General features: G+C 39.6%; 1 protein-coding gene across 10 annotated transcripts in view; it reads left to right on the top strand.

The window, feature by feature from the left end:
• LOC138739221 (deuterosome assembly protein 1-like) overlaps window positions 1-27,648 on the top strand; it is a 78,427-nt gene that overhangs the window by 8,510 nt on the left and 42,269 nt on the right. For 4 of the 10 annotated variants that reach the window (XM_069890833.1, XM_069890832.1, XM_069890830.1 and 1 more), the window contains 6 exons: window positions 2,023-2,194; window positions 13,660-13,755; window positions 14,171-14,307; window positions 15,881-15,944; window positions 18,528-18,761; window positions 25,138-25,283. In XM_069890833.1, coding sequence (XP_069746934.1) covers window positions 2,023-2,194; window positions 13,660-13,755; window positions 14,171-14,307; window positions 15,881-15,944; window positions 18,528-18,761; window positions 25,138-25,283 — 849 coding nt within the window. The remainder of the gene's footprint in view (window positions 1-2,022; window positions 2,195-13,659; window positions 13,756-14,170; window positions 14,308-15,880; window positions 15,945-18,527; window positions 18,762-25,137; window positions 25,284-27,648) is intronic. The other 6 variants (XM_069890836.1, XM_069890834.1, XM_069890838.1 and 3 more) reach the window with 6 other exon arrangements.

The following is a 27,648-nucleotide window of genomic DNA, read 5'->3' as shown; positions in this document are numbered from 1 at the left end:
AGAAACTGGAGAAATAGATGTTGATGCCATCTAGTTGGATGGTGCCCAGAAGGAAGATGAGGTGCTGTTCCTCCATTTTGCAGGTGGTCTCAGTTTGTGTCCATTGACAGACATGTCAGCAAAGTAATGAAGTGGGGAATTGAAATGGGTGGCTACTGGGTGATCCAAGCTATTGTGGTGGACAGAGCTGAGCTGCTCAACAAAGCAATCTCACAGACTGCGTCCAGTCTCTCTGATGTAGAGGAGACCACAACTGGAGCACCGGATGCAGTAGATGACCCCTGCAGATTTACAAGTGAAGTATTGTTTCACATGGAAGGAGTGTTTGTGGCCTTGAATGGTGGTTTTGGTGAAGGTGTGGGTGCAACTGGAGCCAAGAGTGTGATTGATGGGGAGGGAGAGTGTCACCGAGGGAGCAGTCCCTGTGTAAGGCAGAAAGGGGAATATGTCTCTGGTGATGGAATCACATACTAGCTATCAGAAATAGTGGAAGAAAATATATTGGATACGGAAGACAAGGAGAATGCTGTCCTTGTTGCAAAGGGGGGCGGAGGGGGCCAGGGTAGATGTGCAGGTAGTAGAGGATATGTGGATGATGGCTAAGTTGATGGTGGTAGAGGGGAAGTGATTTTGTTTGAAGAAGGAGGATATCTCCATTCATCTAGCATGAAATGCCTTGTCCTGGGGGAAAATGTGATGGAGGAGTTGAGAGAAAGGGATGGAATCCTTAAGAGTGTGGAGGTGGGAGTTGGCAAGCTTGTTGAAGATGTCTGTCAAGAGTTTTACCTTGAAGGGCTCAGGCTTGAAATGTCAGTAATATACTTTTTCCTCCAATAGACACTGTGAGACTAACTGAGTTCCTCCAGCATTTCTATGTTCTGACTACATTCACAGTATCTGTAGACTTTCATGTATCATTATGAAAAGTCCTACTGTTGTCCGGTGTAATGTGTGTCGAAAGAACCAAAGACTTGTTGATCCAAACCAAGGCTTTTATTAACTGGAGCATATTTATTAACTGGAGCATATCACAAGTAGGTTGACCAGTCCAGAATGACCTGGTCTGGCTAAGAGCAATCCTTTAAGATCTGCCAGTAGGTGTGGCTACACTCTCAGCCAATCACAATCATCCTACACTACCATCTGTACATACGTACATATACACGTTGGTGATAGAATCTGTACTATCACATCCAGTACAAAAAAAAATGTGCATTTACATGGTGCTTTTTGCAACATTATGATGTGAAATACAACTTTTAGACAAAGAAGTACTTTGGAAACATGACCTACTGGAAATGCAATAGCAGGTTGTCTAATTTTTTTTACTATTTATTTATCAATATTGAAAGCTGCCATAAATAAAAACAGAAAATATTAGAAATAATTAGCAGATTGAGCAGCTATATGGAGAGAGACAGTTCCACAAGTATCAATTATAATCAGTCTTTAAATTACTTTCCTCTCAATCCTGTGTTTTTTTTTAAATATAATTCCTTGGTGTATTTTGCATTCTTCTGAGAGGACCTTCATCTATTTAAAAGCTTACACTTCTGTTAGTACACTATTCCCTCAGTTTTGAACCTGATTATCAATTTTGATGTCATTATCAAAGTCTATAGATTGGGAACCTGCAATCTTTTGACTCAGACAAAAGTGCTGCTGATGGAACTCTGGGTGAAATCTATCAGAACATTGTCATTTGCTGGATTGTTGAGCAAATTTAAATAGACTGTTGCCAATTACATACCATGTGCTGGAATATTTTTTTCCTGTCTTGTGCTGTATTTTTTCAATCAGAAATCAGTGATTTTCATTAGAAATAGTGGAGTAATTTTATCTATTTAGCATGTGTCACTGTATATCACTTGGAATGCTCAGGAAAATAGACCTTTTTAAGGCTTTCATTAGGGTTGAAAATATCCAGTTGAATTGAACCACAAATATGAGTTAATTTTTTAAAATTGAATGTAAAATGTGGATACATTTTTTTAAATAACTTTTCTTTGATTTCAATATCAGGGACTCCTCGTGTGGAGCAGAGCTCCAGGAACTATTACATCAAATTGATGTTATGGTGAACAACAAAAGAATTGAATGGGAACAGCAGTCACAAAATCTGGAGACCCAGCTTGAAATGCGTGAGCTGGAACTGGTCAAGGTACACACTTGCCTTGATTCAAAACAGCATGAGGTAAGATAGCAATTGCCAAAGAACCTCCAGGTAGAAATGACAGTTAAATTACTGGGGGGGGGAAATACAAAGGCATAAGTCATTTCACTAAATCTAATCCTCACCCAGCAGAAAATGATTAAAATGATCATTGATTGTGTGTGACCAACAAATTTACCACAAGCACTGGGATGCAAGTGGAAAAATGCACTTCTTCATTTAGGAATGATGATGCTCCTTCAGCATAGGGGATGATGAATGCGGCACACACGAATGCACGGGCATGCACAAAAAATGTACTTAATTATGTCCATTCCAGCAGTGTCGTCTGACAGAAAGCACGAAAGACCAGAGAGAGTACAACACACTTTTATTCAGCAAGAATGGCACACATGATCTGGACTAAACTGGGGTTTTGGCAGGGGTCCAGGGTTTATATCGGGATATGTGGGGGGAGGAGCCAGTCCTAAGAGCATCACACAGGTAGTGAATTCCCAGTCACTACATTCACCCCTTCCTTTTGAATGAAGCTTGCGGGTGAAAACAGAGAATATTGGACACTCAAAAAAAAAAAAATTTACAAGTTCACCCTGTCAGGAGTCTGGAAATGTGGTCAGGATGCTGCAGTATCACCTGGCCCTGGGCTTCCTGACTTTCCTGTAGTTCCAGGACCTTGGGACGTGGGTGATCTGGCTCTGGTTGAGGGCTGGCTGGAACCATTTCCTGCGACCGCTCACCTGAGCCCCTTGGTGTTTCTCCAGAAACCCTGAGAAGGTCAGAGTCCTGGACCCCTTGAGGTGGTGGACACTCTGTTCTGGTGGGTGCCAGGTCCCTTATTGAGATGTCCTCCCTGCCATTCAGTATGCCATGAAGGCGTAAGTGGGGTTGGCATGGAGTAGGTTCACCTTCTCAACCATGGGGTTAGATTTGCTCCTCCTTTCGAAGCAGCACTGGACCTGGTGCTGTAAGCCCAGCCAGGAGAGTTGTTCCTGACATTGACTTTCTTTTAAAAGAAAACATTAGCTCGTGAGGAGTCTCATTGGTCACAGTGAAAAGTACTGACCTAATGGAACTGAGCGCCATGGGTAGGACGTCCTGCCAGCATAAGAATGGAAGTCCTTTGGACTGGAGGGCCAATTTTACAGCCTTCCAAACTGTAGCGTTCTCTTTCTCAACCTGACCATTCCCCCAGGGGTTATAGCTAGTCATCCTGCTGGCTGCAATGCCTCTCACCAGCAGAAACTGGCGTAGCTCTTCGCTCATAAATGATGAGCCCCAGTTGCTATGGATAAAGCTGGGGTACTGAACAGGGTGAAAATATAGTCTAGGGCCCTAGTGATAGGTGGTGTGGATGTGTCTGGCTAGGGAATGGCGAATGGGAAACAGGAGTATTGGCCAATGACAGTGAAAAGTACATGCTCCCGTTCGTGGAAGGGAGGGGTCCCTTGAAATCGGCACTGAGCAGTTCGAAGGGCCTGTATGCCTTTATCAGGTGCACCTTTCTGGGATGGTAGAAGTGTGGTTTGCACTCCACACAGACATGGCATAACCTGGTCATTTCCCTGACATCCTCAGTTGAGTAGGGTAAATTGCGTGCCTTGACAAAATGAGCCATGCCAGTGATGCCTGGATGGCAGAGCTCATTGTGCAGTGACCACAACTGGCCGGTGTGTGCAGAGGCACAGCTTTCTCTGGATAGGGCATCTGGAGGCTTATTGAGGGAACCAGGTCAGTAGGCAGAGAGTTCAATCCTCTACCTAGCAATTTTGTCATTTTTAATTTTGCCTCATTTTGTGTTGTTCAACATGAAAACCACTGATCGCTGGTCCATGAGGAGAGTGAATTTCCTACCCACCAGGTAGTGTCTCCAGTGCCTGATTGCCTCTTGTGCCTCTCTCCACTGATGGATTCTGAAGCTCATGGCCTTGTAGGGTCCTGGAAAGTAAATGCAACCAGCTTACCCGCCTGATTAAGGGTTGCAGCCAGGACTACGTCTGAAGTGTTGCTTTCTACCTGTAAAGGTAAATTTTCGTCCTCCACATACATGGTTGCTTATACAATGTGGCTCCTGATATAGTCAGCTGTCCGTGGAAAAGAAGTGGTTTTTAGGAGGGGACGGACCTTGTCGGCATATTGAGGGACCCATTCGGTGTAACATGAGAAGAAGCTCAGGTGCCTCCTCAAAGCCTTCATGGTCCTTGGGATCAGGAGTTCCAACAGGGGGGCGCATCCTGTCTGGGTCAGGACCAATGATGCCATTCTCCACCATGTAGCCCATCTAGCCCTGAACATGCACTTACTGGTGTTGTAAGTGAGGTTCTCGGTTTTAGCTGCGTGGAGAAAGTTCTGGAGGTTGGCATCATGGTCCTCCAGAGTGTGGCCACAAATAGTAGTGTTGTCAAGGTATGGGAAGCTGGCCTTCAACTTAAATTCGTCTACTATTCGATCCATCTCTCTCTGGAAGATTGAGATCCCATTCGTGTTATCAAATGGGGCCCACCCAAACTGATGGTCTCCTGTTAGCCTTAAAAGCGGTGTAGGGACGGTCCTCGGAACAGATTGGCAACTTGTGGTAAGCAGCTTTAAAATCGATGGTTCAATAGACCTTGTACTGCGCAATTTCATTCACCATGTCCGAAATGCGAGGAAGGGTATGTGTCCAGAAGTGTGAAGTGATTAATAGTTTATCTATATTCAATTACTAGCCTGGACTTTTCTTCCCTTTTTACGATGACCACCTGTGCTTTCCACGGGCTGGTATTGTGTTCGATAATGTTCTCATCGAGCAGTCATTGTGTCTCAGCCTTGATGAATGCCTGGTCTCTGAGCTGTAGTGCCTGCTTTTTGCAGCAATTGGTCTGCAATCGGCACTCCGTTTGGGGAAGTGAAGAGGTGGATCTATATTTAGAGGGGAGAGACAGCAAATGGCATCAGAATGTTGGGACCTTCCGTTCCAAACTGTAATGGGAGGGAGAGGACCAGAATATATTCCAGGGTCACGTTTTTAAAGTGACACAAGAAGTCAAGACCCAGCAAAACCAGAGCACATAAATTCTTAAGAACACAGTTTGAACTTACAGAATTCACCCTCCTGTAAAGATAAATGAACTATACAATGTTCTTGAATATTTGGGATGCTAAATAAATACGATAATTAGCGGGATACACTTTGAGATTGAGATTTTGGACTGTCTCTGCATCTATGAAGCTCTGAGTTGAGCCATAGTCAATTAGCATTTCAGTTTATACCCATTAACCCGCCTTTGCCATGGAATTGTTTCGTTGGTGTGGTCTCTTCTGGTCCAACACCATCGCTGCCAAGACTCTGGAGACTCTGTCATTCCCCTCATGGGAGTTGCTCCCCCCATTTGGATCCTAATACAGGCAAGATGATGGGGCCATGAGGTGAGAAAGATGGCTGCCCTCTTCCTCCTCCTTCTACTGTTGTAGATGACACGGAATTTGAACGCCAGCAAGATGGCGGTGATGACGCTGTGCTCTCTCCTCGTTGGATGAAGATGGGACCAGTTTCAAAATGCAGCAGGATTGCCGCCAGGTTTTCCAACGTCGCTGCTCTCACCACGTTGCCCCGCAGGAAGGCTATGGTGTACAACACTGGTACCGGGAGGCTGAGGGTTTGGATTTCGGGCTCGCCTCAGTTGGCCCATCATGGGTTGTGCACGTGTTGGACCTCTCAGCACTCCCCCTCGCCCTGCTGACTTTCACCTAATGCCCCTTTTTACCACAACCAGAGCAAATGGAGTCTTTAGCTGGACATAGTGTTCTTGGGTGCTGTTGCTGACCGCAGAAGAAGTATCCCTTAACACCCAAGGCCACCGATCCAGTTTGTGGCATTGCTCCAGGACCCAGGCCCTCATGAAGGGTGCTGCCACCTTCCAAATTGTCAGCCCCCAGTTGGGCCATCTCCAGCGACTTGGTCAGTAGTACGTTGTCAGGCAGCGCCGTGCTACCTTTCTCCAGCAACCGCTGCTGAATGTATTTGGACTGTACTCCAGCAACCAGAGCATCCTGGAACTGCTCATCCTCCCATTCTTGGGCTGTGCCATCCTCATATCTGCAGTTCCTTGTAAGTGCTTGTAAGATTAGGACATAGTCCTCAATAGACTCACCAGGCTGCTGCTTCCATTGTGAGAGTTGATGCCTTGCAAGGATGACGTTTTGGAGCCTTCGGCTTCTCAACTGCATAAGTAGTACAGTCCCTGATGGTCGGGAATCCTTTAGGTCTGACGTGAGAAAGGAGCAGCGACCTCTTGAGCTCATCCATTGGGTAGACCTCCTGTGTGGCCGACGGGTACATTTGGAAGCACTCCTGCCAGTACACAAACCTTTCTGGGAACAGAAGGTTGTTGAGAACCATTGCAGGCTTCAATAGTGCTTCTATCCCATTTTTTACTGAATAAAATTGTAGTGCAATAGAGAGCACTCAAGACCAGAGAGAGTACAACATGCTTTTATTCAATAAGAATGGCACACATGGTCTGTGGACTGAACTGGGGTTTTAGCGGGGGTCCAGGGTTTATATCGGGATATGTGAGGGACGGACTTGAGGAAGGAGCCAGTCCTTAGAGTGAATTCCCAGTTTACTACAAACAGGGAAGGGATGAAGGAGGAAAAAAATGAGTTTGGGTGGAACAATTGAAGCGAATGATCTTTGCCAGTTCCAACACAAACAAGAAAAACTGGTTATCTGAAATTTGCAAATTCAGTATTGCATTCCAAAGGCTTCAAAAAAAAATCTAGATGGTTTCTTGACCTGAATAGCTTTTCACTCTCTGCAATTGGTCCCTAATCTGCTGGGAATTTTTTGGTATTCCTTTTTGTTCTAGATTTGCAGCAAAGGCTGTATTTTAGTTCTCATAGTTAGTATGCGCTTATGTTTTTATGTTTATTCTCTATTAACGAGAGCAGTGGTTCTTAACCTTCCCACGCCCAACACACGCATGCCACCTTAAGTAATTCCCTTACTAAACACAGAGCACCTACCGCATAGTGTTCTGTGGTTAGTAAGGGATTACTTAAATTGGCATGAGTTTATTTTTAAAGATTTGAGAACCACTGAACTAGAGGGTTCCTTGGTCTCCACCCTATTACAAACATTCCTTTTGAACTCTCCCTGTAATATGAAACTGAGATTTTTTATCTTGCTTCTCCTGTGCTGATAAAGGTCATTAGCCTAAAATGCTACTTAAAACCCCACCCTGACCCCCTGCAGAATGCTACCAGATTTTCTAATTTTGTGCAACACTACCTGTTTTTATTTCAAATGTTCATTGTCTGTTGACTTTATTTTCAGTGACAAATCATTAACTGTAATCTCTAGAAAATGTTAGCAAGATTGTTCAGGTAATGAATAAATGTGGCATTAAGATTTATTATGGCAGATTGGATGAATGTTAATTTTGAGCAGCAATAGGTTGTTTTCTCTATTTCCTGGTATTGCTCGTTCATATGCATCTGATCCTTTTTCTGTTCCTTTTTTTTAGTCTTTCCCTGTGGCAGTCACCCTGTGTGCAGCGTATTCTTTAGACTGGAATTATATATAAACTTTGCTTTGTATAAATCCTGCTCACTTGCTTCTGTAATAATGGCGATCATGTTTGCATAGCCACTAACAAGGTCTTAAGGATCATATTTCCTGTTTTATTATACTTGGCTGCCATCAGGGGGCTCACACAAAGAGACTGTTGTAGGAGTGATCTCTAATGGAGGCTTGTAGCCTCATGACATGCCTCATGGACAGTTTACAGCAACTTTAAATAACCTTTTCCTTCATCTATCGATGTGTTGTCTAAGAACTCACACATGCAAATACAAGATGAAACAGCTTCCAGAGGTAGTCTTTTTTTTTTCAATTTTTTATTTTTCACACCATAAATCACATTAACCATGATACACACTTTTTCCTTTTCACACATATACAGTGCCATTTTCTCCCTCCTCCCATCCCACCCTCCCTACCTCCCCCCTCCCGTCCATTTAAAGTACAAAATCTAGGATACATTAAACCAGTCAAACAATGTTGTCATTCAATAAAAATACACAAGAAATTCCACTGAGTCCATTCTTTTCATTTCCTTTTCCTTCCGTTAACTTAGGTAGTGATTGTCCCCGGTAGGTTTTCGCTATTGTGTTTCATGTAAGGCTCCCATATTTGTTCGAATATTTCAATATTATTTCTTAAACTATATGTTATTTTTTCTAATGGAATACACTTATTCATTTCTATATACCATTGTTGTATTTTCAAATTATCTTCCAATTTCCAGGTTGACATAATACATTTTTTTGCTACGGCTAGAGCTATCTTTTCCAGAGATAGTCTTGATGTAAAATCCACACTTGCTTTTCTGTTTGAAAGTAGATGGCAAGGTGGGTTGTCATGGTTGACTAGCTATAAAACAAATGTCTGCTTGGAATAAAACATGCTGCATAAAGTTGGAAAGGAAGCAGTAGGCCAAAAACTAGTGTATATCCAGTCTATTTGGCATAAGGCTATAACACCTATTCAGTAACTTTGTGTTCTAAAATCTGTCAACCCGTTTATGATTAAGTGGATAATCTGAGCATTTCTCTGGGGACACTTTATATTCATTTGAGTAAAGAAAATCTTACCCACGTAGTCCCAAATGGGCAATTCCCGAATCTCAGACTGGTGCCTGCTTTTTGAAGCAAAAACAGTTTCTTAACAACTACACTGAAAGCTCTTTAAGACATTACATGCTTTGATAAAGTTGTCCCTCATTCTTAATTTTAGAAAATGTTGTCCTTCTTTTCAATCTCTATTCATTCTCTACTGCTTTCATACAAGGAATTCATTGAAATTTTGATAAATTCCTTCTGAACACAAATATATTCTTTCAACAAAAATAAACAGTTCTCCAGGCTTAATCACACAATTGCTGGATGCCTCTAAAAGTCGATTTGTTCAAAATAGGTGACTGAATCATATTCGTGGACTTAAAGCTGAAAGACTCAGCAGCATAGAGGCCTAGTAATTGCCCAAGTGAGTCAGGTTTTCAGTGCCAATATGGGTCCTAATCAGACAGGCCAACTTTAATTCATGCAGGGCCATGCACATAAGCAACCTATTCGTGTGTACAAAATTTAATAATATTATGCAAGTGATATCAAGAGTTGAGTTGGATGTTATGTACTTCCAGGGTCCTTCTACAAACATCACCTGTTTATAATGCTAAAATATTATTCTAAATTTAACCTTTGTGTTAAAGCAATTTTGTTTCACAAAAATGATAATGAGGCTAAAATATTTAAATTTAAAGGTAAATAAATGTATCCTGTATTCTTTTGAATTTTGTAAAATGAGTCATAGCTGATCAGCATATTTGACAATTATCAGAAAGACATTATTTTCCCTTAAGAAATTTTGGAATGAAGCTCTTCAGATTAGAATAATTGTATTTAAGAGTAAAACTAAAAAGAACCTTTTCCCACACAGAATTGTGAAAATCTGGAATTCTGTGCTCTAAAATGAAGTGAACACTAATATCTAGACCTTCTTGGGTAAAGAGAAAGTGTTGCCCTAGGTCAGTGGCTGAAGATTGCTCTGAATTTGACCAAGCTTCAGCTTTCTGCTTCAGAGCTGATTGATTCCGTTCAGAGCTGATTGATTCCGTTCAGAGCTGATTGATTCCGTTCAGAGCTGATTGATTCCGTTCAGAGCTGATTGATTCCGTTCAGAGCTGATTGATTCCGTTCAGAGCTGATTGATTCCGTTCAGAGCTGATTGATTCCGTTCAGAGCTGATTGATTCCGTTCAGAGCTGATTGATTCCGTTCAGAGCTGATTGATTCCGTTCAGAGCTGATTGATTCCGTTCAGAGCTGATTGATTCCGTTCAGAGCTGATTGATTCCGTTCAGAGCTGATTGATTCCGTTCAGAGCTGATTGATTCCGTTCAGAGCTGATTGATTCCGTTCAGAGCTGATTGATTCCGTTCAGAGCTGATTGATTCCGTTCAGAGCTGATTGATTCCGTTCAGAGCTGATTGATTCCGTTCAGAGCTGATTGATTCCGTTCAGAGCTGATTGATTCCGTTCAGAGCTGATTGATTCCGTTCAGAGCTGATTGATTCCGTTCAGAGCTGATTGATTCCGTTCAGAGCTGATTGATTCCGTTCAGAGCTGATTGATTCCGTTCAGAGCTGATTGATTCCGTTCAGAGCTGATTGATTCCGTTCAGAGCTGATTGATTCCGTTCAGAGCTGATTGATTCCGTTCAGAGCTGATTGATTCCGTTCAGAGCTGATTGATTCCGTTCAGAGCTGATTGATTCCGTTCAGAGCTGATTGATTCCGTTCAGAGCTGATTGATTCCGTTCAGAGCTGATTGATTCCGTTCAGAGCTGGCCTTCCTTTTTCTGGACATCTTTGTCTCTGTTCTATTTTCTCTTTTCTGCCCACACCCCACTTTCTTTCCCTCTGCACCCTAATTTACTTCTCTGCAATATTCAAGCTCGCTTTGTCTCCCTTCTCAAAAATTAAAGCTCTTCCTTTGCCAATTTTAAAAAAAATTTAGACATTTTGGCCCACGAGTCCATGCTGCCCAATTTACACCCACTTAACCAACATCCCTGGTACATTTCAAACTGTGGGGGAAACTGCTGACAGAACAGGATGCGAACCCCAGTCCCAATTGCTGGCATGGTAAAGGCGTTGCATTAACCACTACACCAACTGTGTTGCCCATTTCTATTCAAAAAAAAATTTGCATTCTATTTTTCTTTTACAATGGGATTAAATCTGTAACTGCACTTTTTAATATCACTATCATTGTTTGAAATAATATAACCATATAGAGCACAGAACAGGCCAGTTTGGTCCTACTAGTCCATGCTGAAACAAATCCCCACCCTCCTAGTCCCACTGACCAGCACCTGGTCTCATACCCCTCCAATCCTCTCCCCTCCATGTAATTGTCCAGTCTTTCCTTAAATGTAAATAACATCCCTGCTTCAACCACCTCCGCCAGAAGCTTATTCCACATCCCAACCATCCTTTGCGTGAAGAAATTTCCTCTCATGTTCCCCTTATAATTTTCCCCCTTCAATCTCAAGCCATGGCCTCTGGTTTGAATATCCCCCACTCTTAATTGAAAAAGCCTATCCACGTTGACTCTCTCTGTCCCTTTTAAAATCTTGAACACCTCCATCAAATCCCCCCTCAATCTTCTACACTCCAGAGAAAAAAGCCCCAGGCTGCTCAACCTTTCTCTGTAACTCAAACCCTGACATCCTGTCAACATTCTCATGAACCTTCTCTGCACTCTCTCTATTTTGTTTATATCCTTCCTATAATTTGGTGACCAAAACTGCATACAGTATTCCAAACTTGGCCTCACCAATTTCATCATAACATCCCAACTCTTGAATTCAATAGTCCGATTTATGAAGGCCAACATTCCAAATGCCTTCTTCACCACTCTATCAACTTTGAGGGTACTATTTACCATAACTCTTAAATCCCTTTGTTGCTCTGCACTCCTCAATTGTCTACCTTTCAATGTATATGATCTATTTAGATTTGCCTTTCCAAAATGCAACACTTCACACTAATCCGTATTAAATTCCATCAGCCCACTCCTCTAGCTTTCCTGTATCTCTTTTTAAGCTACGGTAATCTTCCTCACTGTCCAATCTTTGTATCATCTGCAAACTTATTTATCCAATTCACCACCCCTTCTTCCAGATCGTTAATATATGTAACAAACAATAGTGGACCCAGGACCGATCCCTGAAGAACTCCACTAGTCACCGGCCTCCAATTTAACGAACAATTTTCTACCACTACTCTCTGACACCTCCCATCCAACCATTGTTGAATCAATTTCACTACCTCCTTATTTATACCTAATGCCTCCACCTTTTTTCCTAACCTCCTGTGGGGAACTTTGTCAAAAGCTTTACTAAAGTCTAAATAGACAACATCCACAGCCTTCCCTTCATCAATCTTTTTTGTAACCCCCTCGAAAAACTCTATAAGGTTTGTTAAGCATGATCTACCAATGACAACCATGCTGACTACTACCTATCAATCCCTGTTCTTCCAAATATTTGTAAATGCCATCCCGCAGAACATTTTCCATCAACTTACCCACCACAGATGTCAGACTCACAGGTCTATAATTTCCAGGATTATATTTGGACCCTTTCTTAAACAGCGGAACAACATGAGCCACCCTCCAATCCTCTGGCACTACCCCCATGACCAGTGACATCCTAAATATCTCTGTTAATGGCCCCACTATCTGTACACTGAGTGTCCTTGGGAATACTTTGTCCGGACCCAGAGATTTGTCCACCTTTATCTTTTTTAACACTGCTATCACTACCTCCTCGGTTATCCTTGTATGATTCATGACCTCCCCACTATTTTTCTTTACTTCAACTGGTACAATATTTTTTTCCCTAGTGAATACCGAGGAAAATAAATCATTTAAAATTTCCCTCATCTCCTCTGACTTTTCACATAGCCTACCCTCCCTATCTACAAGGGGTCCAATTCTATCCCTCACTAATCCTTTACTTTTAATGTACCTATAGAAACCCTTTGGATTTATACTTACTCTGCCTGCCAAAGCCTATTTTTGGCCTTTCTAATTTTTTTCTACACTCCTTGTTGTCCTCTTTCAATTTCTCATCACTCTGCTATTTATACCTCTTGTACACCTCCCTCTTTCTCCTAACCAAATTTCTAATATTCCTCGAAAACCAAGGCTCCCTATGACTTCCAGCCTTTCCTTTGATCCTCACTGGGACATGTCTACTCTGTACTCTCAAAATTTCTGCTTTGAATATTTTTCATTTACATCCTTTCCTGAAAAAAATCATGTCCCACTCAATACTCCCCAAATCCATTCTTATTCCTTCAAAATTTGCTTTTCTCCAATCCAGAACCTCAACTTTAGACTTTTCTTTGTTCTTCCCTAAAACTAATAGAGTTGTGATCACTAGACCCAATTTGTTCTCCAACATTAACCTCAGACACTTGACCTATCTCGTTCCCTAACAGGAGATCCAGTATTACACCATCCTGAGTCGGTTCCTCTACATATTGATTAAGAAAACTATCTTGTACACATTTGATAAACTCTAGCCCATCCAGCCCTCTTACTGTATGGGTATCCCAATCAATGTGAGGGAAGTTAAAATCTCCCATGATCACTACCTTATGTTTATTACACATATATGCTATCTCCTAATTTTAATGATCTATTAATCAAGAACATGTACTGGTAAATTGGTAAAACTTTTTTTTGCAGATTATCATGGATATGATTTCCACCATGGGTTTGTTTTACATTTTTAAGGTTGCATCATTCTTAAAGCTGGAAATATTCCTTTAGGGATTGAAAGTTCTTGTTGAGTTTAATAAAAGAAGCTTGATCCTTTGTTTGAATGACACATTTTTTAATAGAAAAAGACAAATCTCTATGCATTATTGTTTCACAGGTGGATAAACTTCATCAACAGTTACAAGATTTTGAAAACTCTCATAGGTTAATGATGCAGAAGTATGAAGAACAGTTTAAATCTTTGAAATCTGATGTAAGTTCCTTGTGTCTTTTATTGCCAGTGTTCAGTCACGGTTTTAAATATTGTTTGAGGCAGGAGAAAATAAAATGTTGGAATGCTTTGACAGTGATATTTTGAAAATTGTATTATTGTGACCAGTAATTTCATCTCTGCCCTTCCTTTACATCTATCATTTGGCTGATAGCAAAAATATGGATGCATTTATGTTGGTCTTCCTCCCACTGATGTTTAGTTTCTTGTTAAAGTATTAATAATCTCTTGTTTTATGCTTGTGGTGTGGGAATAATGCTGATTGATATTTCTATAAGAATGTGACCTTGATTGGGTTTAATTGTACTGCTACATGAAAAACAGAAAAAATTCAATAAAATGTCTATTCTTTGTTTTTGGCATTTCAGTTAGAATGATTTGTTATCATATTCTTTAGCTCTATCAACTGCACAGTACCTATAAGAAGCTGGAAAAGCATCAGTTAAAGCAAGCTAAGGAGATATTCAAGGTAAAGATTGCAGATGGGAATGGGAAAATTGCTTGGAGCAGGCTAAACTCAATAAAATGTTGGAAGTAAGTGTTTACATTCTCTAATTACAATGTCAGTAATTCCTGATCCACATTAGGAATGATTTCCATCAGTCTTTCTTACTATGACACACATAGAAATAACTTGAGATTGCTTAATTGATGGATTAAAATCATTATTTGTCTGTTTGCCCACATCTTTTCAATGTGCTTGGATGGTAGACTAGGTTTTGCTATTTCAACCCACAGTAATACCCTACTTGTATCACCTACAAACTTGGGTCCTTCCCTCACCCCACTACTCAAAGCCTTCCAACCCAAAATGATCCAGTATTATTCCAATCTATGCCAGTGTATTACTCCAAATTCCTTGTACTGTACTTTTTTTTGGAGAACTTGTCAATGCACAAGTCTCACATTCATTGCTTTCCCCCTTTTCAATTACTTGGAACTTCACGATACTCTTACATACGGCAAACATATTTTCATTTATATAAATCTATGTTGACCCTGCCCAACTTATTATCTAAGTGTTTGTTACCACATAATCTAGCATTTCCTATACTCCAGTTGAGACTAACCGTAGTTCCCCATTTTCTCTCTCCTGCCTTTATCAAATAATATCACATTTTCTACTTAGTCTTAAATCTTCATGAGAATCTACAAATTTTGGAGGACAATGCCTTGTTATCATTGAAGACAGTCAACATCATAAAGGATCCCCATCACCCTGGTCACAATCTCTTCTCACTGAATCCTACAAGCAGGAAGTACAAAAGCCTCAAGTCTAGCACCTCAAGGTTTAAGAACAGATTTTCCCCCCAAAAGCTCTTGATCTTGTACATTTCTGCTCTACCCTAACCATAAACTACTCTAAGACTGTCAAAAAATCTGTTTGAACTATTGAAACATTAGTTTCTTTTTCTTGGAGCAAATGTAATTTTTTATCTATCCTTTTATCTCTTTCCTGTCTTGGCATATTGTGGCAATTTAATTTTGTAATAATATGTAGTTGGTGTATCTTGCATTCCAGTGTGGATACAGCAAGACTTTCAGTGCATTTGTGCATTTATTTATGTGTATGACATTAAACTCTCACTTCTTGCATCATTAGTTGCAACATAGCCACCTTTTTCAAAAACTGGTTCCAAGTTATCAATTTTCTAATTCTGATTTCTTTCAGCCCTTCATGTACTCCAGATCTGTTGTTCACCACAGCTTCTGGGATGTTTTCTGTATATTCTGTGATGACAGATACAAAGTACATTTTACTTCTCTGCTGTTCTCTCATTTCCAATTATTCATCACTTGTGCCTGTGGAATTTTTATTTTTAAAGCAAGAATAAATACAAAATGTTAGAGAAACTTGGGGAAAATGAACAGTTTGAGCCAAAACCTGAAGGAGGATTTTCACCTGAAAAGGCAACTTTCCAGTTTCCTCTTTGGATGCTGCCTTAACCCATTGAGGTCCAACAGCATTTTGTTTTTTTTTGCTCTATGTATTAGCATTTGTAGTCTCCTGCATTTCCATGTTGCTGTTTTAAAGATTCAAGCTTTCTTTATTGTCATGTAATAGAACATGTAATATTATGCAAAATTTCCTTTTGCTTGTTGTAAGACAGAAAGAATCACCATTAGTGCTGCCTGGTACGCCTTACAGTCAGAGAAAAAAGAAAAACAAAGTGAGTCCCTCCAGAGTCACTGAGTAACTGTGGATTTTCTGCCAGTGTTCCTGCAGCTTCACAAACACCTGTGTGATTCTTCAGTAATCTGAGCTCCAGACCCAAACCTCCATCACAATCAGGAAGCCTTCAGGAACCCTTCTTGCATCAATACCTCTCTATTCTTGGTTCCAATATCCTGGTTCCCATAAGGTTCCATAAACCTGCAGTCTGTGTGGGTCCCCTGTGAGGTCTGCCGTCATGGTCTCTTTTGTTTCTCCTTCATTTCCAGAGCCCTGTGCCAATCTGTTGCTCCTCTGAGGATGGGCACCACCACCTTGGACACAACCCACACAGTTACAGCATGTTAAAACAAAACATTATCTGCTCCTTTAACAGGCCAGCCTTACGATCAGCTGGTTGAACCCTCCAGAGCAGAACTGTGTCTCTGCTCTCCGCTCTTCTGTGTTTACACCAGCGGCAGCGCTGCTGTTACATCAACTCTGGTAGCGCGGCATTTTATTATGCTAAGAGGAAAAGGTGCTGAAGGGTTGTCTATCCTCTTGACTAAATTTTTTTGAAAAAGAACATGGGTAAAAAGGAGTAAGGCATTCAGCACCTTGGCTCTACTCTGCAAATTATTAAGATCATGCTGATGGTTTGCACTAGTGCCACTTTTGTACACTAATACCATTCATTGTGGTTCCCTTGACCTAAAATGTATTAATATCTTCATTGAATATACTCTGCAGCTTCTTGGGCAGAGAATTCCATTGAATCATTACTCACTATTTATTTCCATATCTGTCCTTATGGCTGACCTTTATTTCAAGACTAGGTCACCTTGCTCCAGCCACCTTATCCAAGGGAAATGTCAATTCCATATTTATCCTATACTCTTGTTAGTCTTTTTTGCACAATGATTTAATTGCATATCATTTGAACAGCACCAACCTCTGTGACACCCTGCTGGTCTCCCAAATTGAGATTGACTTGTTTATTCCTTCTCTCTGTTGTTTGTTTGGTAACCAGTCATCAATTGCCAGTGTGTCAACCCTTAAACAGTGCTTTAATTTATTTATAACCAGTGGTTAAATTGAATAATAATAAAAATAAATAAAAATGCACTATCAAACCAAGATTAAAAATCAGAAAACATGACATGATAGTTGATCCAATCAAGCTCGGTGGATTCCACCAGTTGTTTGGGTACTGTAATAACTATTTTGAGTTGAAGGGGCTCTTCAATCTCAAAGGAATCTCATCAAATAAGATCAAATCACATTATTGGCTGGTACAGTTAGTATAGAGGTTAGCACAATGTTATTACAGCACCAGTGCCCCGGGTTCAAATCTCACGCTGTCTCTCTGTGACTGGTATGGGTTTCCTCAGATGCTCTAGTTTCATCTCGCCCTGTAAAACTAGAGAATTGTATGTTAATTAGCTGTAATTTGGCAGCGCAGGATTTAATGGCCAGAATTTGGCTTCTATTGTGCATTTTTTTTTAAAAAATGTGGTCTAACCAATTTCTTGTTGAGTTGACATATGATGCTTAAGCTCCTGTACTTGACTATTGAAATCCAATAGGCCAAATGCCTTTTTCACCAGCCTGTCTGATTGTGATCCCATTTTCAACACTGTCCAGGACCCTAACATTTATTATGTGTCTTACTCTGGTTCATTATCTTGCATTTGTCAGAGTTAAATTCCACCTAACCTTCCTCACTGCACATTCCCAGTTCATTATGATCGTATTGTAATTTTGGATAGTTTTTCTCACTGTCCAGTTTCTTAATCCTAGCTGATCTATTTGGAAGAGTACACCTGCAATGGAGGGAGTAACAGAGGGAGATAAATGAGAACAGAGGAGAGGAAAAATGAATATAAACAATGCTGAACCTATGAAATGCAGAACAGAACTTGCTAGAAATCTGAAAGAAGTGAATACTGCAAATATTCAGTTAGCATTTTTTTTAAAATCAGTTAACATTACAGATCAATGATCTTCCATCAGAGCTGGCCAGTTCTGGCTGATTATCTGAAGTTGTTAAGTTGTTTGATTTCATGTTGACTCCAAGGGCTGCAATATTTCCAGATGAAAAATTAGGAGATAATGTTGACCTTTGTTGGAAGAGTATAGTAGACCAAAGAAAGATGTGTCAGAATGGATAGAAAATTGAAGTGACAGAGAGCTAGAAACTCAGATCAAACTTGTGGACCTCCTGTTATAACCAGGATTTCTAATGGTTCGTGGCACAAGGGTGAGGTCATTTGATGCACAGCTAAAGTAGAAGTTGCAATAGACACACAGACACTAAATACGGTGAGATAATTATTCAGTAAAAATTTTAGATGGATTCAAAACAGTCTTGCATTATTCATCATCAGTTGGGTAAAATACTTTTTGGATTGTGAAGTATTGAAATTTGGTTATATGTAGAGCAGTGATAACTTTTTCTGACATTGTGTAGAATCTGTATTTAACTAATTACTTCATAGATAAGAACAATATTAATTTTTATTGTGAAGTAATTTTTAATAAAAATAATTGCTTTTATCCTCATGAGAAATTATATTGATGCCTTTTACTTCCAATGCAATAGCCCCAAATTTCTGATGCAAAATGGAATGACTGGGAGCAATTAGAATTGCGTGAATCAGAAATAAAATATCTGAAGACTTGTGTGGTATGTGCTCAGGACACAATCAGGAGTGATGAGGCCACCATTGAACAACTGAAGAATACTATTGAGGAAAAGACTACACAAGAGGAATTTCATCAGGAGGAACAGCAAAATCTCTTGGAAAAGGTTAAATGTTACCAAAGTAGATGCCAGGTATTTAAAGTTTTTATTAAGTATGTGGTTTAAAGTTGTTTTCTTTTACTTCTTAAGTATACAAAACAAAGTTGTTAAATGTCCAAGTAACTTTTAAACAAGATGAGCAAAAAGATTTCCCAGAATTTGTTACATTTTGTATGCTCTGTTTACATGGTGACATCAACATTGCCATCCGTTGTTCACTGAATTATGGCCAAATGTTGATGCTTTTCCACCTATATCACCATTTCTTCATTTGATTTGAAATTGGTGGTTCAAAAGCATGAGCATTACTTCTGAGAACTATAACAAGCACCACCAGTAATAAACATGACACCATTTCAATGTTAACATATCATATCTAATTATAACATGCATGCTGTTCACTTTCTAAAAATTAATTGCTTCCAGTGTTATTAGAGGTGATTGATTCAAAGTCTTTTTTTAAAAAAAACTCAAGGTATTTATTTCTTAATTAAAATCAAAGCTTTTTTTCATCTTTTAGGGGGCAGAATGAGCTTTGTTTTCCAACTGTGTACAATTAGATATTTTAGAAAAAGTAGCTTGTAGAATATTTAAATAAAAATGGCTTTGTTTGCTATCTTTTGTATTTTAATTATACTTACATAAAGGTACGAGATTAGTCTTTATTTAAGCTCAATGGGGAATTACAATTTTAAACCCAAAAGTCACACTTCCTAGAAGTACGATACAATTGTGTGCATTTGCTTCAATTATACTCCTGAGTGGATTCAGCAACGACAAATAATGACCATATATTTTGGCAAATAAGTCAACCCCTCCCCCCCCACACCACCACCACCTTTCAGCATCAGGCATATAGGTCTACCCCCAAAAATCACAATGAGATGTTGGGTGTTTTTTGGCATATAGCTCTACCCCCAAAAATCATGATGATTGATCTGCTGGGCATTCGCTGGAGGAGATTATTGTCATGGAGGCTCCATCAAAATTACCAAAGTATAGTGAGTTTTAAAGTAAAATTGATAGAAATGGTCAAGAAAACCAACAACTGTGCAGCTACAAGAAAATTAGATGTATATAAGAAGTTGGTAAGAGATTGGAGGAAGAAAGAAAAGACTAAGAAAAATACCAAAAAGGCAATGTTTGATGAGAAGAGGAATCACTCATTGGCCAGAGTTGGAAAATGACATTGCCGACTGAGGCAAGATTGCTACCCAGTCACCCAAAATAAAATAAGACTGGAGTGGGCAAAGCCACACCCAGAACTTAGCAATGATTTTGAAGCTACAGTAAGTTGGTGCAACTGTTTCATGAACAGGAAAAATCTGGTATTAAGATTTTTTTTAAATTACTCAAACTAAAAAGATTTTGATCAAAAGTTTATTATACATAACACGTAAAAACACAAGTTTGCATTGGCAAATATTGCAAACCTGAACAAAACCCCTATGAATTTTGACATGATGGGTAATAGAACAGTGGAATAGAAAGATATGAAAACTGCAAACCAGAAGTACAGGCCACAAAAAGACTAGGTTTACCGTGGTGTTATTGTGCATGACCGATGGGACAAAGTTGAGACGCATGGTAAATTTCAAATGCAAAATTAAATTGAATATGAAATACCCTGCGGGTATTTTTGTATATTTTCATTAAAAAGGATGGATGGATGAAAGTGGTGTAAAACTATGGATAGAAATGTGTGGAACAGGCAACCAGTAGGTTTATGTAAGGAACGGAGTTTACTGGTCTTGGATCTGCTTTGTAGCCATTTAACTGACATCACAAAAAGTAGATTAGCACTGCATAATACTTACATTGAGGTTCTTTCAGTTGGTTTGATATCTTAGAAACATAGAAAATAGGTGTAGGAGTAGGCCATTTGGCCCTTCAAGCCTACACCACCATTCATTATGATCATAGCTGATCAGTACCCGGTTCCTGCCTTCTCCCCTTACCCCCAATCCCCTTGGTCACAAGGGCCAAATCTAACCTACATTTAAATATTGACAGGGAACGGGCCTCAACTACTTCATGTGGCAAAGAATTCCACACATTTACCACTCTCTGAGAGAAGAAATATTTCCTCATCTCAGTCCTAAAAAAATTCCCCCTTATCTTTAAACTATGGCCCCTGGTTCTGCTTTTTCCCAGCATTGGAAACAACCTTCCTGCATCTAGTCTGTCTAAACCCTTAAGAATTTTATAAGTTTCTATAAGATCCCCCCTCAATCTTCTAAATTCCAGAGAATACAAGCCTAGTCTATCCAACCTTTCTTCATTTGCGAGCCCCTCCATCCCAGGTATCAGCCTAGTGAACCTTCTCTGCACCCCCTCCAAGGCAAGGCTATTCTTCCTAAGATAAGGTGACCAAAACTGCACGCAGTACTCCAGGTGTGGCCTCACCAAGGCCCTGAACGGCTGCAGCATGATCTCCCTATTCCTGTACTCAAATCCTCTCGCTATGAACGCCAACGTACCATTCGCCCTCCTCACCACCTGCTGCACCTGCACACCCACTTTCAACGACTGATGCACAGCAACACCCAAGTCTCGCTGCATCTCCCCTTTTCCTGAACAGATATCATTAAATAATAATCCTCTGGATAACCTTGCATTTATCCACATTATATTGCATCTGGCACATCCTGGCCCACTCGCCTAACTTGTCCAAATCACCTTGCACTCTCCTAGCATCCTCCACACAGCTAACCCTACCACCAAACTTCGTATCGTCTGATAATTTTGAGATACTGCTATTTATTCCCACATTAAAGTCCTTGATATATATCGTAAACAACTGTGGCCCCAGCACTGAGCACTGCAGTACCCCACTAGTCACTGGCTGCCATTCTGAAAAGAACCCATTTATTCCTTCTCTTTGCTTCCTGTCCCTCAACCAATTCTCTATCCACCTTAATACCATACCTCCTATACCATGCTCCTTAAGTTTATATGCTAGTCTTCTGCACAGAACCTTATCAAACGCCTTAAAGTCCAGATATATCACTCCCCTATCCACTCTACTGGTTACATCCTCAAAAAACTCTATTAGATTCGTCAGACATAATTTCCCCTTCACAAAACCATGCTGACTCTGTGTGATGATACCATTACTTTCCAAATGTACTGCAATTGCACCTTTAATAACCGATTCTAGCACCTTCCCTACTACCGATGTCAGGCTAACTTGTCTGTAGTTTCCCGATTTTTCTCTCTCCCTCCCTTCTTAAAGAGTGGGGTTACATTGGTCACCCTCCAATCCTCAGGAACTAATCCAGTATCCAAAGAGGTTTGAAACATTATCACCAATGCATCCACTATTTCCTGGGCTACTTCCTTCAGCACTCTCAGATGCAGACTATCCACCCCCGGGGATTTATCCGCCTTTAACTAATACAACTTCTCGACTTACAATTATTTCCTTTAGTCCCTCTGTCACAATAGATCCCCGATCCTCAATAATTTCCTGTAGATTAGTTATGTCTTCCTTAGCGAAGACCGAACTAGTCATTCAAACAGTCTGCCATACCCTTGCTCTCCATGATCAACTCACTCGTTTCTGTCCACAATGGACCCACATTTGTCTTAACTAACCTCTTTCTCTTAACGTATCTATAAAAGTTTTTACAGTCATTTTTTATGTCCCCTGCCATCTTCCTCTCATAATCCTTTTTAACTTTTCTAATTAATACTTTTGTCCTCCTCTGTAGAACTTTGAATTTCTCCCAATCATCAGGGATATTATTCTTTTTGGCTAATTTGTAAGCTCCTCCTTTGGATTTGACACTCTCTCGGATCTCCCTTGGTAGCTGCGGATGCACTATCCTCCTCAGTTTATTCTTTGTATAAATTTGGATGTACATTTTCTGCACTTGCTCCAAGCTATCCTTAAACGATTGCCATTGCATTTCTACCGTTAGTCCTTTAAGTACCATTTGCCAATCTATTTTAGCCAATTCACATCTCCTCCTACCAAAGTTACCCCTCTTCAAGTTCAAAACCTTTGTATCCGTATCAACTCTGTCACATTCCATCCTAATGAAGAACTCCACCATATTGTGGTCACTCTTGCCCAAGGGGTTCCTCACAAGATTGCTAATTAACCCCTCTCCATTACTCAATACCCAGACTAGAATGGCTCGTTCCCTCGTCAGTTCCTCAACATGCTGATTTAGAAAACAATCCAGCATACATTCTATGAAATTCTCTTCAACCTTACCCTTACCAATTTGGTTCACCCAATCTACATGTAGATTAAAGACACCCATTACAACTGCTATCCCTTTGTTGCACGCATTACCAATTTCCTTCATGACCCCTTCACTAACCTCACTGCTACTGTTAGGCGACCTGTCTTTATTGCAACCTTTTGATGTCTGGTTGAACAAGCCATTCAAAGACCATGTGCATGAGGAATGGAATGCATGGATGTCAAGTGCAGAAAAATTGCTCACAAAAGGTGGGGAAACGCGCGCTGCATCGCTTGATGTATTGTGTGACTTCGTACTCAAGGCATGGGATAAAGTTAAGTAAAAACTGATAAAATTGTTTAAAAAGTATGGTATCTTTTGTGCAATTGATGGCATGGAAGATAATTTATTGGACACCGATGACAAAGCTGAAGCCACCTCATCAGATAGAGATTGTGGCCCGTATGACTAATTAAACAGTGAGAGTATGGATGTGCTTGGCGCTACCTTTGCCTCAGAAGATTATAATGATAGTGATTTTTGAAGGGTCCTAAATGTGTTGTTTTCAATATAAATTTCAATGAAAATCTGTTGTAGTTGGTGTCTTTTTGATTTTTCATGGGTTGACTTGTGCGCCAAATCAGTTTTCATTGGTCAGCAAGGAGTGGTTTTTGAGTCTCAAAAGTATATCTGGTGTATGTCAAATCTCCCCCTCCTTTTTAAGAGATTTTTTGGGATTTCACAAAGCTACTTGTAAGCATAATTAATAATGTAACAGGCTGTACATATACAAGTCCAGATCTTAAGTTTCTATCAATCCATTTATTGCAAAGCAATTGGGGATTGAAGGTTTGTGTATGCCAGCAATACCCATTATGGGTTAGTGCACTCTCCAGGCAGTCAAGAGGTTTTGCTTCAGTCATAATTAAAATAGCAGGCTCAATCTTATTATTACTGGTAGTTCATGTTTATATCTGGCAATGCAATGTTAAGTTTTTAAAAATAGCATTTCAAAATCTTCCTCAAATGACGTCTTGATGCTTAGAATAATGGAAGAGTCTCTGGAGTTTTTATTTCCAAAAGCATTGCACATGAGAAAATGTATTTTACCTCATAAATGCATGGGGGAAAAAAAATCATCTGAAAGATTGCAAATTTGTTTGAGTTGTCTTCTCCCCTCACTTTCCTTAATTCATGATTTTAATCTTGATATTTGATCTTTACAATGTGTTAAAACGAGCAACAAAATTTTGTTTTGTTTTTAAATGTTTTCCTCAAGACAGATTTTCCATTGGATATAGCCACGTGTGTATTTGCGCTAGAATCACAAAAAATTACAAACGTTTCTCAGTCTTTGCACACATTTTTCTACCAATGCAAAATTTCCAAATTTATTCGCCAAGCAATGGCAGTGATTTCTCCATTGTTGCTCTCTAGAGGAGGACATAATTGCTGGAATTTCCCAATATTTGCTTGCTAAACAACTTAAAACCATAATACTTTAGAGTAGGATTAGGCCATTCAGCCCATTGAGTCTACTCCACAATTCAAATCAGTACCCGGTTCCTTTCAGCCTGATCCTCCTCCTTTCTCTCCATTATCTTGTGAATCAAGAACCGACCATTCTTCTGAATGGAGAGGGTGGGTGAGAGAGTGATTCTGTATATGATCATTTAGATTTCAAAAAAATAATTCCACTTAGTATTTTAATATATTTATTATATCTTATTGAGTTGTATTTTAATTACTTTATATTTGTAGTAATGTTGATGTTTTAAAATGTTTTTTTTTAATGGCAAAGGGATTCAAATGTATTACAAGTCAAAAGTTCCTAGTGGATTTGACAGTTGTCTCAGATGTGATATATCTTTGCCAACAGTCAGTTTTTTTTTTTAACCATTTTGTTTGAGGATTTGTCCTGGCCTCCATCCCATTAATCTGCTGCCTGTCAACTTGATGCATGATCCTACCACTGCGCAAACCCTTACCCTATTGAACCAGGAGAGCTTCAAATGGGCAGCAACAAAAGCAGTTTCACCGAATGTTAGAATGTGGTCGGTTCAGTGGTCTGCAGTGAGTACAAGTGGCTTGAAACTGGGAGCAAATTTTGGCCTACTATATATTGATACAAGTGATACATTTTGAATATTCTTGATCTTGTAGCATAAGTTGGTAATCTAATTCAAATTTTGATTTTTGTATATATATATATATAGAAAATGGAATTAAAACTTTCAGAACTGCAAATTGAATTACAGTCACGTGATGATCTACTGTGCATGAACCACTTGGAGCAGAAACAACTACGAAAGGAACTAGCTAGAATCAAGCAATCCATAATGCAAGAAGATGATGCCCTGAGGTGAGTATGCCAGAGTTGACAATGAGTTGCAGTCCACATTCTGGAGATTTATTTTAAAATTACACTTGCATTCAAGTTTTGTGTTCTGGGGGAAAAAAAAACTGGAACATTTTCAATTAAACAAAAATTAGAGCAGAACTTTCTTCTAAATCATCCATCCAACCAACCAAAAAAAAAATTCTCTGATTTCTGGTTTTGTATGTGTATGTAATAGATGAATAGGTAAATGTATGTGTGTATAGATATAGCACCTTAATAGTGAAGTTTAAAAGTAAAACTTTTAGATGGAGCAGGGTTTTGGTTGATATGTTCTAACCAGGATTAAAATTGCTCCTTTTGATTCTTTTTCATGCTACCTCTCTATAGCTGTATTGAAGCTTTACCATGAGTCACCTAAGGATTACATTGCAGTCAAAGGCAGAAGTTCATTATGACCAAACATTGTTTGCTTTACTATGCAAAATATTTCCGCAAATTTTGCAAGACTAACTGTAGTAAGGAACTGTTTATTAAGTGTCTGAAACATCCTTGGTGCAAAAGCCTTTCTGTATGTAAGGGTCATGGTTATACAGCATGGAATCGGCCCTTTGAGCCAACCCACACTTACCAACTAATTTGCCCTTCTGAGCTCATCCCATTTGCCTGTTCTTGGTCCATATCCCCTTAACCATCTGTTAAATGTCATAATTATACCCACCTCTACCACTTCTTCTGCTACCTTGTCCTGTATATATCCCACCTTTTGTGGGAAAAGACTGCTTCTCAGGTCCATTTTAAATATTTCCTCTTTCTCCCACCCCCCTCAAATTTTGACTCTCCTATACTGGGGAAAAGACTGTGACTAATTGTCTTATCTATGCCGCTCATGATTATTATACCTCCATACACCCTTTAGCCTCCTATGCTCCAGTTTTTTTTAAAGTTCTAATTTGTCTAGCCTCTTCTTAGAAATATCTTGGTAATATTTTGTATGTTGCACCTTTTCCAGTTTAACAACAACCAAAATTGCATTGTATTCCAAATATAGCTTTGACAATATCTTGTACTGCTATTACATAATGTCCCAAACCCTGTACTTGGTGTCCTGATTGATGAAAGTAAATCTGCCATATATGTTCTTCAGCACTCTGTTTATCTTTGTTTCCACTCTCTGGGAACTATCTACTTACACCCCAAGGTCTCTCCATTCTACAACATTCCCTAGAATCCTACAATTTACTGTTCAAGTCCTGATTTGACAAAATTGCTAATCCTTGGCCCATTGACTCAGATGATCAAGATCACATTGCAATCTTAGTTATCATTTCTCATTATTATATTAGTATCATCTGCAAACTTGTTACAATGCCACATGCATTCTCATCCAGATCATTGGGTATAACTGATAAACCAGCATTAATCCCTATAACACATCACTTCTCACAGGCCTCCACTCTAAGAAACAACCTACCTCTGCCAATCTGTGACCTACAATCATGCCAAATATGTTTTTATTTGGCTCATTAGCCCTGTTATAACCAGGACCACCCCACCATGCAGAACCTTATCAATGTAGACAGGGTCAACGCCCTGCCTTCATTACTTCATTACCTCTTGATTACTTCTCAAATCTACAATCTAATTCTTCCTGTTCAGTTCTTGCTTTTTCAAATGCATGAACATCTTATCTCTCAGAATCTCTTCTAATAATTTACTCACCACCAATGTTAAGTTCAAAGATCTATTATCCTTGCCAGATAAAGCACTGATTTTATCCATGGAAAATCACTTTTGTCAACTAATAACTTGAAAGTAAACTTCTTCAAAATCATTTTTAAAAATCTCAAAATCATGTTTTTAATCTCACACTGTGTTGTGCACTTCAATTATTTTGCTTTTCATTTAAAGTACAGTATGTAAAATGAGCCACATTTTCCAAACTTTGTGTTGTCTCTGTTTTAAAAAGATGAATGGAATTGGTGACAGTTGAGTTCCTGGTTATGGGATGGTAGTAACCCTCAGCTCCTTCACTGGGTCAGTAAATCTCCCTTCATCTTCTAGAACCATTAATTTTCATGTCAAAGTTTAATATTAAGGATACACTTAAAATATTTCAAATATTTTTTGAAAATATGAAAAAAATCAAAAACTCCAGACGCTGCAAACAAAAGCAGAAATTGTTGGAAACACATCGGATGATGGTTGACGGGCTCAGTAGTTCAAAGGACCTATTTCTCTGCTGTTTGTCCCTCTGTCGACATCCCTAAAGAGCATTATATGTTTAAACTGACCTTCCTGACACATGGAGTTAAACAGGAATGTCTGTAGAAACTGTGATTGTAGTCTTTCACCCTTGTGCCCATCGTCAAGGTGGACAAAGGGCTCA

This window comes from Narcine bancroftii, chromosome 7 (assembly GCF_036971445.1).
Source record: "Narcine bancroftii isolate sNarBan1 chromosome 7, sNarBan1.hap1, whole genome shotgun sequence".
In the NCBI taxonomy this organism is placed as follows: domain Eukaryota; kingdom Metazoa; phylum Chordata; class Chondrichthyes; order Torpediniformes; family Narcinidae; genus Narcine; species Narcine bancroftii.
Note: the sequence above shows the minus strand (reverse complement) of the source record. Positions and strands in the feature narration are given on the sequence as shown.